At 36.5% G+C, this 14,995-nt stretch overlaps 1 protein-coding gene across 6 annotated transcripts in view; it reads right to left on the reverse strand.

The window, feature by feature from the left end:
* SUGCT (succinyl-CoA:glutarate-CoA transferase) overlaps positions 1-14,995 on the reverse strand; it is a 760,970-nt gene that overhangs the window by 612,663 nt on the left and 133,312 nt on the right. For all 6 annotated transcript variants that reach the window (XM_047849630.1, XM_047849625.1, XM_047849624.1 and 3 more), the window contains one exon: positions 9,284-9,427. In XM_047849630.1, the coding sequence (XP_047705586.1) occupies positions 9,284-9,427 (144 nt within the window). The remainder of the gene's footprint in view (positions 1-9,283; positions 9,428-14,995) is intronic.

A 14,995-nucleotide genomic window follows, 5' to 3' on the forward strand; every position in this document is an offset into this window, starting at 1 on the left:
AAATAGATGTGTTCCACTAGGAATCAGTTGGTCTATAACTATGGCAGGTATAGAGCTACTACTAATTAGCCAACACAGAGGATATGATTACTACATTTCATTCTACATAAAATGTTCCAACCCTAGGAAGTACAAAGATGAAGGTAGAATTGATTAACTTAGCAACAAAAACAAATTGTTGTTAAGTCTAGTAGAACATAAGTGATTCTCATACTGTTAAGTCCACCTTTAGGAACAGTCGGTTAAATTCATTATTCCATAAGATTCTGCAAAACTAAAATCTAAATTCAGTGACTATTTATCAGCACCAATGGATCTTTCTCCTATCTCTTTTGTATCTTGATCTTAATCATGTTCCTATTTTTTTCAGAACATTTTGAAAGTACCAAATTGTTTTAAAGTATCTAATAAGAGAATTAAATTAGATCACAATGAAATTTGTCCTCCTGTTTTATTCTTTTCTCCTTTGAGATATTATCTCACCACTGATTATCAATTATTACAATTAAAAGCCCTAGTTTCCCTCACTGTGGTTCATGTCATATAAAAATATGCAATGCCCATGAATATAACTAAGGATTTCAGTTATACAAAGCTAGAGCATCCTCCCAATACACTTACATTTCACTGGATCTTCTAGAAGAAGGAGAAGGAGGAGGAGGAGGAGGGAGAGGGGGAGGAGGAAGAGGGAAGGGGGAGGAGGAAGAGGAGGAAGAGGAGGAGGAGGAGGAGGAGGAGGAGGAGGAGGAGAAGAAAGAAAGAAAGAAAGAAAGAAAGAAAGAAAGAAAGAAAGAAAGAGAAAAACAGCCAACCATGTTTTATATTACAGCCAACTAGCATTCAATCCAACCAACAGTATAAAAATAAAACCATAATATATTATCTAAAATTCTAATTTTCTTTGGAAATCATCCGAGATTTCATTTTTTGGTGTGTCTTTACCTTCCTAATTAGTCACCTTGATATTAGATAAGTGTTGATTTTTTTTTATTATTCCCTGAACTATAATAAAGGAGCAGGAGACCTTGGAGGGAATGCCAGTTAAAGAATGGAAGCTGGACAAGGGTTTAAAAATTGGCTTCATGGGGCACCTGGGTGGCTCAGTCAGTTTAGTGTCCAATCCTTGCTTTCAGCTCAGGTCAGGGTCTCAGTTTGTGAGTTAGAGCCCCAGGTCAGGCTCTGTACTAACAACGCAGGACCTGCTTGGGATCCTCTCTCTGTCTCTCTCTGTCTCTCTCTCTGTCTCTGTCTCTCTCTCTCTCTCTCTCTCTCTCACACACACACACAATAAATAAATAAATAAATAAATAAACAAACAAACAAACAAACAAACAAACTTAAAAATAAAAAAAGAAATGTTTTTAATGGGCCTCAAGTAACTAAGGATTGTCAGGCTGACAGGAGTCGTCAGGGCAGAAATGCATTAGGCTCCTCAAAAACGGGAGATTCAAATGCAAACTCACAGTTCTCTGATTTCTTAAGCTTTCTGATGATATTACCTCCTCTTTTTTCTCTCCCTACTCTATGCTGTCAACTTCCTTGGTCATAGGCTGCTGCCTCTCTCCCTTTCCATCCTCTATTCACCCTTCAGCATGATCTCAACCTTCAGCCTCCCACTTCCTTCCTGGATACGTAATTGTCTTTCCTCACAGATCTGGCACATTTACAATATTCTTAAGGAAATTCTTTCAGAGCTGACATCAATATGATACAGTGCTCATGATACTTGAGAGGTACACAAAATGTTTTCATTCTAATTTCTTTTTTTATATTTATTTATTTTTGAGAGAAAGAGAGAGAGAAAGAGAGAACGGGGAAGGGGCAGAGACACAGATAGACACAGAATCTGACACAGGGTCCAGGAACTGAGCTGTTAGCACCGATGTGGTGCTCAAACTCACGAACCGCAAGATCATGACCTGAGCTGAAGTCAGACGCTTAACCAACTGAGCCACCCAGGCGTCCCAATTCTAATTGCTTTTTAGATCAGAAAAAAATTAATGCAATAATAATTAATACACAATAATGAATTATATTCATCTTTATACCAATGCAGCTGTAATTCATAGTATTTTTATTGGAGCAAAGGACCCACAAGGGCAGAATTTTCTAGGGCCCACAGAAGTCATAATGGGCCCTGAATTGTGAGTCAACCTAGCCCTACATCCTTCCCCACTCAAAACTGGTCCATGCTAGCCTTATGGGTAAGACCCATACCAGAAGTGACCATATGAGTATTTATTTCAAAACCTGACTTATGGTGACGGTTGCATCACTCAACACATACACTAAGAATTATTAAACGTTCCATTGAAACAGGGTGAATTTTATGATGTGAAAAATATACCTCACTGAAACTGTTTCTTTAAAAAAATATAGAAGGGCACCTAGGTGGCTCAGTTGGTTAAGCCTCCGACTCTTGATGTTGGCTCAGGTCACGATCTCAAGTTCGTAAGTTCAAGCCCCACATCGGGCTCTGAACTGACAGTGTGGAGCCTGCTTCAGATTCTTTCTCTCCTTCTCTCTCTGTCCCTCCCCTGCTCTCTCTCTCTCAAAAAACAAACTAAAAAAAAAAAATTTTTTTTAAGATACAGAATAAAAAAAAAAAAGCAGAAACACAGGTGTATCTAAAAACACAAAAAGATAAATTTCAGATTACTATACTTATTTTAAATTCAGAAGTTGATCCACAAAAATGTGCCATAATACTGGGAGTTAAAATTTTATCTACCCTAAATATGAACACTTTTACAAACATGAAAAAAGAATAATGACATCAAAAATGTCAAAACATTCTATATGTGAAAATAATTATGGAAGTTTGGTGCTAAAAAAACTAACTCATTGTAGTAGTAATTAAGGGAGCCTGGTTGCAATTAAGTACAGGAAGGATATTAAAACTTCCAAAAGATATTTCTGTCAGCCACAACAGAAGAATAAGAGCAACAGAATAATTGGAACCACATCCAAATCCACTTCCTTGTTATTTACCAATATCATCTAAAGAATACTGTTTAGATGCTGACGTGAGACAATCTTCAGTTGACAACTTTAAATCATATTAAGACTTAAAAAAAAAAATCAAAGAATTTTATGACAAGGGTTAAAAGTTCACAGCCTTGAAACTACAAAAAATCTGGTGCCCACTATAAACCACATCCTGGCAACTGTCATGTCTCTACAATGAAACGGTTTTGTTGTGGTCGAGGCAATCAGCTCTGAGTTAATAATTAGCTACTATTCAAATCAAGTGTAATTTGTGTAATTGTACACTAGATCACTTTTAGGAGAGGGAGTACAAAATTTCATTTTTAGCAACTGATATTGAATGTTATAGTCATTCATTTGTCATCCTGTGTAATGCAATCAAAATGAGTTAGAAAAGCCTGTTTTTTTACCCACTGCATGAAATCGCAGTCACTTTCCAGGCATCTGAAATGAAGTTCGAATGCTATCTGCTTAATGCAGGTGAACATTTATATAAAAAAAGAAGAAAGTGAATACATTTTTTAAAAGGTGAAGTTTCCTATTATATTACTTTGAAAAGCATCTAGAAATAGCACTTCACATTTACATGAAGCAGATTTTAATCATTTTGGGGTTGGGTTGGGTTTTTGGATCTAGGATCTATGTTATCTTAAATCGAAAAACTAAGTAAAGTGGGATGTCTGGGTGGCTCAGTGGTTAAGTGTCCAACTTCAGCTCAGGTCATGATCTCATTGTTCATGAGTTCAAGCCCTGTGTTGGGCTCTGTGTTGACAGCTCAGAGCCTGAAGCCTACTTTGGATTCTGTGTCTCCCTCTCTCTCTCTGTGCCCCATTTTTTTTAATGTTTTATTTTATTTTTGAGTCAGAGAGAGACAGAGCATGAGCAGGGGAGGCGCAGAGAGAGACAGGGAGACACAGAAGCCGAAGCAGGGTCCAGGCTCTGAGCTGTCAGCACAGAGCCCGACGCGGGGTTTGAACCCACGAACCGCAAGATCATGACCTGAGCCAAAGTCAGACGCCCAACCGACTGAGCCACCCAGGCACCCCCCAAAAAAAATTTTTTTAAGGAAGACTAAGTAAAGTTAGTCAAGATTTCTCTATTATGAAAAGTTATAATAATTATGATAATAAAATAATTATGTCAATAACCAGTTTTTTTTAATCTCAGCCCATTTCTAACACTGCAAAATATTTTTTAAATAACCTAGTAAAATTAATGCTAGTCATCAGAATACTTTTATGAAGAATTTTTCACATCCTTGAGAGCAGTAGATTCTCAAAACAACCTAGTTATGTTAGTAGAATGTTGATTGGCCCCCCAACACTTATTTCCCCTTCCCCTGGACAAAAGATAACCACACAATGCTTTAGGTGAATCACATCTCCCCAGTTACAGTCTTATGGTTTGGGTAGAGTTAACTCTATCACTAGTACCTAGAACAGCTTAAGCCAAATAGCATATTTCTTTCAGTCCTCATTAATTGGTTCAGGAATGGTCATTTAACCCAGTAAAATATATGGTCTTGTTTTCCGGGGCTTCCAGGAAAAAGGTCTTCCTTTCTCTTCCATCCAAACTGCTAAACAATTCTGTAAGTTTCCTTAACGGTACAGTATAAAGACGTAAGACCTGGGATCAGAACTGCTTCACCTATAGCTCCACATCATGAAACATGGAGAAAAGGGGACAGAGGAAGGCAGCGACAGCACAGAATAGGAGTGAAAACAGGAAAGTAAAGAAAGACAAGTGAGAAATAGACAGAGAAAAGAGATGCCCAAGGGTAGAGAAACACACGTGAGAAGAAGTACAGAGACAAGACAAGGGCAGAGGCAAAAAGAAAAAAACAGAGCTTGGGCTGCAGTGGGTTAAGAGAACAAAAATGTTCTTTCCACCCGCTGCCTGGCACCTCAGACAGCCTTCAACAAAAAATAGTATCTGTACCACTGCCCTCTGAAACTCAAATGTTGTCCACACCTCAGAAGTTATTCAGCACATGGCAACTATAGCATGTACCCAAGCAGACGTAGTCTTTGGTTGAAAAGACCATCACCAACAGAATTTGTAGGTAGAGAAACAGAGGCCTTGGGAGGTTAAAATCCAGATTACGAAGCATAACATACAAGGCCCTTAACTACCTTGGTCCAGCCATGCTCCAAGGCCCTGTTAGAAAACCACACCTTAGACTCTCCTTTCTGACACAGCTGCCTCTTGTATTAAACCTTGGACTGAGGTGTCACTTTGCACTCCAACCTAGCGACCACAGAGCCTGGGGCACAGTGAGCCCTCAGTTGGCCAGAGTACATAAAAAAATCCAGGTGTCCATGACTCCAAATGCTGTTTTTCTCAAAATTCTCATATTTCAACAGAAACACTGGTCCATCGGGTTAAATTCCATGATAGTTTTCATTCACTGGATCTAAACATGATTAGATAATGATCCAGAGGGGCCACCTTGTTGCACTATCTTATTCTGACTCTTGGCATGCAGGTTGGGGGGCAGGGGAGCCAGTCCTGTTATGTTTTCCCTTGTTACTGAGTGCTCTTTTGCTTCCTCTGCCTCTTACTAAATTTGCCTTCTCCTCTGGAGCCCCAGTGTAGGAAAGCTGGATCTTTCCTGTCCCTCAGTGCTAAAAATCTAGCCTTTATGAAGCAGGGAAAAGAGAACCAGCCAGGATATCGGAAACCAAATTCTTGCTGTGACTCTTTGGTCAAGCAAATCAACCTCTCCTACTTCAGTTTCCTTATAAGTAAAATAGGAATAAAAATTTCTGCCCTACCTACCTCAGGTGATAATTACGAAGGTCATATAGAATAGTAAACGTGGGGCACTTGGGTGGCTCAGTTGGTTGAGCATCTGACTCTTGGTTGCAGCTTGGGTCATGATCCCAGGCCGTGGGATCGAGGCCCACATCAGGCTCCACACTGAGCATGGAGCCTGCTTAAGATTCTCTCTTTCTCTCCCTCTGCCCCTTTCCCAGGCTCACACTCTCTCTCTCTCTCAAAAATATAATAAAATAAAATAATAAAAATAATAAAAATAAAATAGTAGATGTGAAAGTCCATAGCTCTAAAATTAGACTTAATCAATTTTTTTATCATAAAAGGTAAAAGGTAAGGACAACAAACAGTCAAGGTATGTAAACAAGCTAAGTGTTCATCGGTGGATGAATGGATAAAAATAATGTGATACATATACACACACACAATGGAATGTTATTCAGCCATAAAAAAAAAAAAAGGAAATCCTGTCATTTGCAATAACATGGATGGACCTTGAGGGCATTAAGTAAAATAAGCCAGACAGAGAAAAATAAATACAGTATAATCTCACTTATTTTTTTTTAATTTTTTTTAACGTTTATTTATTTTTAAGACAGAGAGAGACAGAGCATGAACGGGGGAGGGTCAGAGAGAGGGAGACACAGAATCTGAAACAGGCTCCAGGCTCTGAGCTGTCAGCACAGAGCCCGACGCAGGGCTCGAACTCACGGACCGCGAGATCATGACCTGAGCCGAAGTCGGCCGCTTAACCGACTGAGCCACCCAGGCGCCCCTAATCTCACTTATTTTTGGAATCTAGAAGACTTTTTTTTACTAAAAAAAAAAATACCGAGCTCATAATACAGAGAATAGATTGGTGATTGTGAGAGGCAGAGGGTGGGTAAAACGGGTGAAGGGGGTCAAAAGGTACAAATTTCCAGTTATAAAATAAATAAGTCACAGGGATGTAATGTACAACATGGTGACTATAACTAGTAATACTCTACCACATATTTGAAAGCTGCTAAGAGAGTAGATGGGGAAAGTTTTCACCATGAGAAAACAAAATCAACCGATGTTAACCAGACGTGGTGAGCGTTTTGCAATATATACAAATATCAAATCATTATGTTGTACAACTGAACTTAATATAATTTTATATACCAGTTTTACCTCAGTTCATTTATTTTTGAGAGAGAGAGAGCGAGAGTGGGGGAAGGGCAGAGAGAGACACACACACAGAATCTGAAGCAGGCTCCAGGCTCTGAGCTGTCAGCACACAGCCTGACACAGGGCTTGAACCCACAACAGCGAGATCATGACCTGAGCTGAAGTTGGATTCTTAAGTGACTGAGTCACTCAGGTGCCCCAATTTTACCTCAATTTTAAAAAAGATAGTTAATGAGTCTTAAATACACAAATAATTTTAGCAAACTTTGACTAGGTTAACTACAGCACCATCAGCTACAGCTAAATCACTGCTACCTAGTTTACTGAAAACACATCATCTCATCATAAGTTGTTTATTAAGTACTTATTCTAACTCAATGGTTTTCTACCTTTTTCTAATCTTTCGTAGCAAACCTAAAGGCTATGTGACATACCTACTGGTAACAGTGGGTCCCCAACTGATCTCAAAAGACTGGGAGAGACTGCTATTTGACAAATACTGGGATACGCTATTAGGTTACCACTGTAAACAGGAACAAACATTCCTGCATTCATGGAACTTACAGTCTTAGGAAATAGCATGAACAACAAACACAGACACATACCCAAAATGACTGGAATGTGTATATGTGTGTATGCATGCATGAGTTTGGACTTACTGTACCCTCACTTCGAAACAGCCCTACCAGTCATACCACCCCCCTCCACTCCCATCTCCAGGGACCCACACACCTCTGAGTTGTGCATCATTGCATTAGGTGATGGAAGAGAATTAAACTCTATAATACTCTACAGGAGAATTTCTTCCAAAGCTAATTATCATTGACATATAAGTAAAGCAGTCTAAGTACAGTTCAGGAGTCTTAAGGACTTTAAGCCTAGGACCCTCTGTGATCAGACAGGTCAAACACCCATGAAACCTTCATGTCTTCCATACTTATTAAATGTGTAACTTGTAAACAGTCACTTAACCTACATCAGGTTCCTTACAGCTATTAAATTAGAGGAGGGAAGAAAAAGGCTTTCAGCTTCTTCCCATAACTAACATCTGTGTTTTTCTATTCAAAAGACCATTCATTCATTTGGAGAGAATTATTTTACCCTTTTATTTAACCATTAAAATGCTCACTGTAACTCAAAGCTAATGTTGAAACTCCAGACATTGTAATTCACCTGCAACCATTTGATATTTTTCTTACCTCTAGATAATTCCTCAATTTTGTCTAAGAGAAAACATCTCCAAAGCAGTTTTCCAACTTTATTAGTCTCCCGTGTATGCCATTTAAATCTGAAATTCCTAACTGAGATCTCCATCTATAAAGTAATTTTTCTCACGGTAAAATATCTCCTTGCACAAATTAAACTATTTTCTTTTTTATTCTATTCCCAAAAAATTATCTGTCCCAAATCAACGTCCACCTATGGTACAGCACCTGGGTCTGCTCCAATAAAAAGGAGGCAAAATGTCAATGTGAGAGTTAGTTAACTCTTTTATTCTACCAGTTTAGTATTTAGCATAACATAACTGATAACTGTCTAAACCAAGGGTTCTTACTCCAGAGTCCATGGAAAGAATTCTGGCAACTAATTAACCTGAACAGAAAAAATTAGATCTTCATTTCCATCCAACTCCTAGATAAAATTTAGCATTTTCTTCAATTACGAGTGTAAGCAGCAAACCATAGATTAGTAGTACCTATGGCTTGATCACCAATAAATATTATACATATTTTCATATCATATTATAGTTATTGTAGGTATCTTAAAGCATCATTTATGTTCAACATTTCCTCAGAATTGTAGTAGTTACTAGGCCCAATAATAGATTTTATGGTTTAATGTGTTAATAAAAAAACGATATGTTATTATAACACAAAATTGGTTTTTACATTGAAATAACTATATTTCAACATAATTGGCTTCCCTTGCAATCCTAAGTATATCATTTTATGCATTTAGAAATATAATTCTAATAAAAGGTCCATAGACTTCACCAGAGTACCCAAGGGGTCTACAGTACAAAAAAGGTGAAGAAACTCTGGTCAAAAGAAGTTACAGAGCTCATGTGACAATAAAACAGAACCAAACGTACTCTTGTCTCACTCTTGTCACACTCATTCTAATATAAACAGTCCTTAAAATTCTAATTCAACAGCAATGCCTACTACAACAAAATCTTCATGGCCCACTTATTTTAAGAAGACAATAAGTAACTATATCAAAACAAAATAGCTTTTGCTGTTGTTGTTTGTGGGTTTTTTTCTGTTGTTTTTATTTTTGCACATGTGACCATAAAATTTGATATGAAAGAGTATGACCCAGATACACGTCTTTACAGCACAATCTAGAATGCTTTTTGGATTGGTACCTGAGATGACAGTAGGTTGCAATCAATGAACAGTCCTTTCCCAGTTTTATATCTTTGTATCAATCCAGCCATAATGGCTCCATATGCATACAGGCCAGTAGCAAGATCAGTCATGGCCACTCCTGGACGAACTGGATCTCCATCCTGATTGAGGGTTGGGGTGAGAAAAACGGAGAAAATTGAAAATTGAAACCATCAGATGATTTCTCAAATATTCTAAGATCAAACAGAAGAAAGAATTGTATATGACTTGTGCATGCCCACACACAAGAGAAAAACCAACAAGCTGCTACTGTGGATACCTGTTGGTGGTGAGAATATATATTTACTGTAGTTCTCACTCCTTCTCCTACCAACCAAACTAAACCAAACCAAATAAGATAAAATATTTTTTAAACGTGTCTGAAGTTCCTTCTTTTAAAAAAAAAATTTAATGTTTATTTATTTTTGAGAGAGAGAGAGAGAGAGAATATGAGTGTGGGAGGGGCAGAGAGGGAGGGAGACACAGAATCTGAAGCAGGCTACAGGCTCCGAGCTGTCAGCACAGAGCCTGACACGGGGACCGAACTCAGGAACAGCAAAATCATGACCTGAGCCGAAGTCGGACAATGAACTGACTGAGCCACCCAGGTGCCTTCTTAATATATTTTACCTGTTTATAGTAACAAAATAAATAATTAAATTTGAATTTAAATGAGTTAATCTATTGGAAATGAAAAAGAGCATTTTTTTTTCCTGTTGGGTAGGAGGCTCTTCCAGGAAAAAAGGCAGAAGACCTGGGCTATTCTCCTTATAAGCATGCTAATTACTGGCAAATATACTAATGGTATTTGCTTAAAAAAAAAAAGTAATACTTATCCATAGAAGGCTTTTAAAAGCAGATTATTCCTGGCTTAGAATTACTATGATAAACAAGCCTAGAATCTATAGGTTTATAAGGGATGGGACACCAGCTATGCATTATCAAAGTATAAAATGTAACATTTCACAGCCTGCAATGTTCCCTACTGTATGAGGTAACCCATGTACTTCATTAGGTATAGTATCTACTGCTCTGGGATTGAGAATTTTGTCTATTGTGGGAAGAAAGAAAGCCTCTCTCAATGTTCAAGACCTCAGTCTGATTTTCCTGTACCTTTTGGTTCCTTGTACCCTTAAAATTACAAGTAAAGCTTAATACTGATTAACATCTTCAACTGATGTCAGTCGGTTTTGATAATCCAATCCTTGACCTATACATACAGATACTAGAACTGTGCCTGGCAAACAATAAGTACCAGATAAAAATGAGCTAACACTATCATTTACATTATTATCAGTCATTGTAACATCATAGAGTTCTTATTTTTCACTACCTTGAATTCTGGTAAGCCTTTCATTACACAGAATACCTAAAAAAAACCTACATTTCATCTGGTTGATGCATTTATTCAATCACTTCCTTATTCATTAATTCCAGCTGTTATTCAACCATTTTCAGAAGCTAGTTTTCCCTTTTCTACAACCCATACATAATCTGCCAATCACCTTATAAGAGTACTAAATAATGTTAAAAGCAAGTAAATGAGAATATTTAATGACTAAACTTTTTTTTTTTTCTTTTCAACACCATTTCAAGAAAGATATAGCAATGAAAATTGGCAACTTCTGGCTGTTTTCTAACTATTATGATTGGAAAAACTTGTAGTTTTGTAGCATTCTATGTACTAATACCAAAATAGTAGAAAGAGAAATTAAGAAAATAACTCTATTTACAATTGTACCAAAAAGAATAAAATCAGTAAATTTTAAATTAAATTTGTCACTGGGATTTAAAATTATTTATTATGTTAAAAAATGAGAGACAAGGGGCGCCTGGGTGGCTCAGTCGGTTAAGCGTCTGACTTCAGCTCAGGTCACAATCTCGCAGTCGGAGTTCGAGCCCCACGCTGGGCTCTGGGCTGACGGCTCAGAGGCTAGAGCCTGCTTCCGATTCTGTGTCTCCCTCTCTCTCTGCCCCTCCCCCGTTCATGCTCTGTCTCTCTCTGTCTCAAAAATTAAAAATAAACGTTTAAAAAAAATTTTTTTTCAATGAGAGACAAGTTCAAATCTAAGTTTATAGACACATTTCCTCACTATAAAATAATATACTCATATTTTATCTGCTATGCTTCTCAGACCAATAGGAATAAAGTAGATAATAAATCTTTTAACTTATATATAAACTTATTGAAAGGGGGAGACTTCACCTGATTAATATTCTAAAAATATCATTATGTTATCCAGAATAATAGTATTAAATGTATGGACATTAAATAAACATGAACTCATCCACAGAAACAACATTATCACTCTTAAAAGTGACAATTTGTGCCAGATAATTTTGTGAAACACTAAGTGAAACAAGCTTACTAACACGCTTTAGATTCAAAGATACAAATTGGCTGAAAATAAAAAGAAAGCATGGGGAAAAACAGATCTTGCAAACAATAGCCATAAAAGTGCTGGAGTGGCTATACTACTATCAGACAAAATAGATTTTAAACAAACCAAAAAAAGTCACTAGAGAAAATAAAAGATTTTATAAGGAAAATGGGGCCATGGCACTGGGAAGATATAATAATTATAAACATATATGCACCCAAAACAGAGCTGTCAAAATATAAAAAGCAAAAAGTGACATATTTGAAAAGAGAAACAGACACTTCAGGTATAATAGCAGGTTTCAATACTCAAATACAAATAGTGAATAGAACAACTAGAGAGAATATCAGAAAAGAAAGAAGAGATTTGAGCAACACCATAAACCAAATACATCTATATTTAAATGACTATAAAACACTTCATGCAACAACAACAAAACGCACATTCTTCTCAAGTGCACATGGAACATTCTCTAGGACAGATCATATCATAGGCAATAAGACAAGCTAAAATAAACTTAAAAGTAGTGAGTTCACACAAAATATGTTCTCAGATAACAACTGAATAAAATTAGAATCACTAACAGAGGCATATTTTGGAAACTCAAAAATATGTGCACAGTAAACAACATAATCCCAACATACCAATAAGCAACAAAGAAAATCACATAAGAAATTAGAAAATACTTCAAGATGAATAAGAGGCATCCATATAGGTAAAGTTTAACCTATCTCTATTTACAGACAACATTCCCAGACTCCACCAAAAAAACTATTATTTACTGAGTAAATGAATTCAGTAAAATTTCAGGATACAAAATTAATACCCAGAAGTAAGTATCATTCTATATACTAATAATGAAAGAGAAATTAAGAAAATAACTCCATTTACAAGTATACCAAAAAGAATAAAATACCTAGGAATAAACTTAAAGAAGAAGGTGAAAGTCCTGTACTTTGAAAACTATAAAACATCAGTGAAAGAAATTGAAGATGACACAAACAAATGGAAATATATGTCATGCTCATGGATTAGATGAATTAATCTAAAAAATGTGCATACTACCCAAAGCAATCTACAGATTCAATGCAATCCCTATCAAAATACCAACAGCATTTTTCATAAAACTACAACAAACAATCCTAAAATTTGTATGGAACCACACAAGTCCCCAAATAGTCAAAGCAACCTTGAAAAAGAAAAACAAAGCTGGAAGCCTCACAATTCTGACTTCAAGTTATATTACAAAGCTGTAGTGATCAAAACAGTATGGTACTGGCACAAAAATAGACACATAGATCAACAGAACAGAACAGAGAACCCAGAATAAACCCACAATTATATGGTCAATTAATCTATTACAAAGGAGGCAAGAATACACAATGAGGAAAAGACAGTCTCTTCATAAATGGTACTGGGAAAACTAGACAGCTACATGTAAAAGAATGAAACTGAACCACATTCTAACACCACACACAAAAATAACTCAAAATATATTAAAGACCCAAATGTAAGACATGAAACCATAGAAAACCTATAAGAGAACACAGGCAGTCATTTCTCTAACATGAACTACAGCAATAGTTTTCTAAATATGTCTCCTAAAGCAAGGGAAAAAAAAACAAAAATAAACTATTGGGACTACATCAAAATAAAAAGTTCTTTCACAGTGAAAGAAACCATCAACAAAACAAAAATGCAACCTAGTGAATGGGAAAAGATATTTGCAAATGATAAATCCAATAAAGGGTTAAGATCCAAAATATGTAAAGAATTTACACAACTCAATACCAAAAAAAAAAAAAATCTGATTAAAAATGGGCACAGAACCTGAATAGAAATTTTTCCATAGAAGACCTACAGATGGCCAACAGACACATAGAAAGATTCTCAACATCACCAATCACCAGAAAAACAGAAATTAAGACCACAATGAGATATCACCTTACATCTGTCAGAATGGCTTAAATCAAAAAGATAAGAAATAACAAGTATTGCCAAAGACATGGAAAAAAAAGGAACTTTTGTGCTCTGTTGGTGGGAATGTAAACTGGTACACTCCATACTGTGGAAATAATATAAGAGTTCCTCAAAAAATTAAAAATAGAAAGACCATATGATCCAATAATTCCACTACTGGCTATTTACCCCCAAAAAAACAAAAACACTAATTCAAAAAGATATATATACCCCTATGTTTGTTGCAGCCTTACTTACAATAGCCAAGATATGGAAGCAACCTAAGAGTCCATCAAGAGCCAAATGGACAGGGTGCCTGGGTGGCTCAGTCGGTTAGGCGACCAACCTCAGCTCAGGTCAAGATCTCACAGTTCATGAGTTCAAGCCTTGCATCAGGCTCTGTGTTGACAGCTCAGAGCCTAGAGCCTGCTTCGGATTCTGTGTCTCCCTGTCTCTCTCTGCCCCTCCCCTGCTTGCACTCTATCTCTCAAAAATGAATAAATGTTAAAAATTTTCAAAAAAACAGAGAGAAACAAATGGATAAGGAATATGTGGTATATTTGTACATGTACACACACACACACACGCACACACACACTTAAATATTACATTGTCATAAAAAAAGGGTGAGATACATCCATTTGAGACAGCCCGGATAGACCTGGAGGGTATTACGCTAAGTGAAATAAGTCAGAGAAAGACAAATACCATACGATTTTGTTTATATGTAGAATCTAAAAAACAAATGAAATAACAAACAAAAAGCAGAAACAGACTTTGTTTGATGGTTGCCAGAGGGATGGAAGATGGGGGCTAGGGAAAATGGTGAAGAGAGGTGGCTTCCAGTTTTGGAATAAATAAGTCATGGGAATAAAAGGCACACAGCACAAAGAATATAGTCAATGGTATTGGAACAGTGTTGTATGATGCAGATGGTAGCTACATCTGTGGTGAGGATAGCATAACATATAAACATGTGGAATCACTATCTTGTACACCTGAAAATAATGTAACATTGTGGGTCAACTATACTCAAATAAAATTTTTTTTAAAAAGGAAAGAAAATGCTTCAAGACAAATGAAAATAAAGGTAAACATACCAAAATTTACAAGATGCAGCTAAAGCAGTATTTGAGAGCAACTTATAGCTGTACATACCTGTATTTAAAAGAAGAACTATCTCAAAATAACAGCTAAGCATTTAAAGAATTGTCTACCAAGCATTTAAAGAAGAGTTAATATTAATTCGTAATAAATGCCTCCAAAAACTGAAAGAGAACACTTCTCAGCTTATTCTTTGAGGCTAGTAATATACTGAGGTCAAGCCACACAAAGACATCAAAAGAAAAT

This window comes from Prionailurus viverrinus, chromosome A2, assembly GCF_022837055.1.
Source record: "Prionailurus viverrinus isolate Anna chromosome A2, UM_Priviv_1.0, whole genome shotgun sequence".
NCBI classification, from domain to species: domain Eukaryota; kingdom Metazoa; phylum Chordata; class Mammalia; order Carnivora; family Felidae; genus Prionailurus; species Prionailurus viverrinus.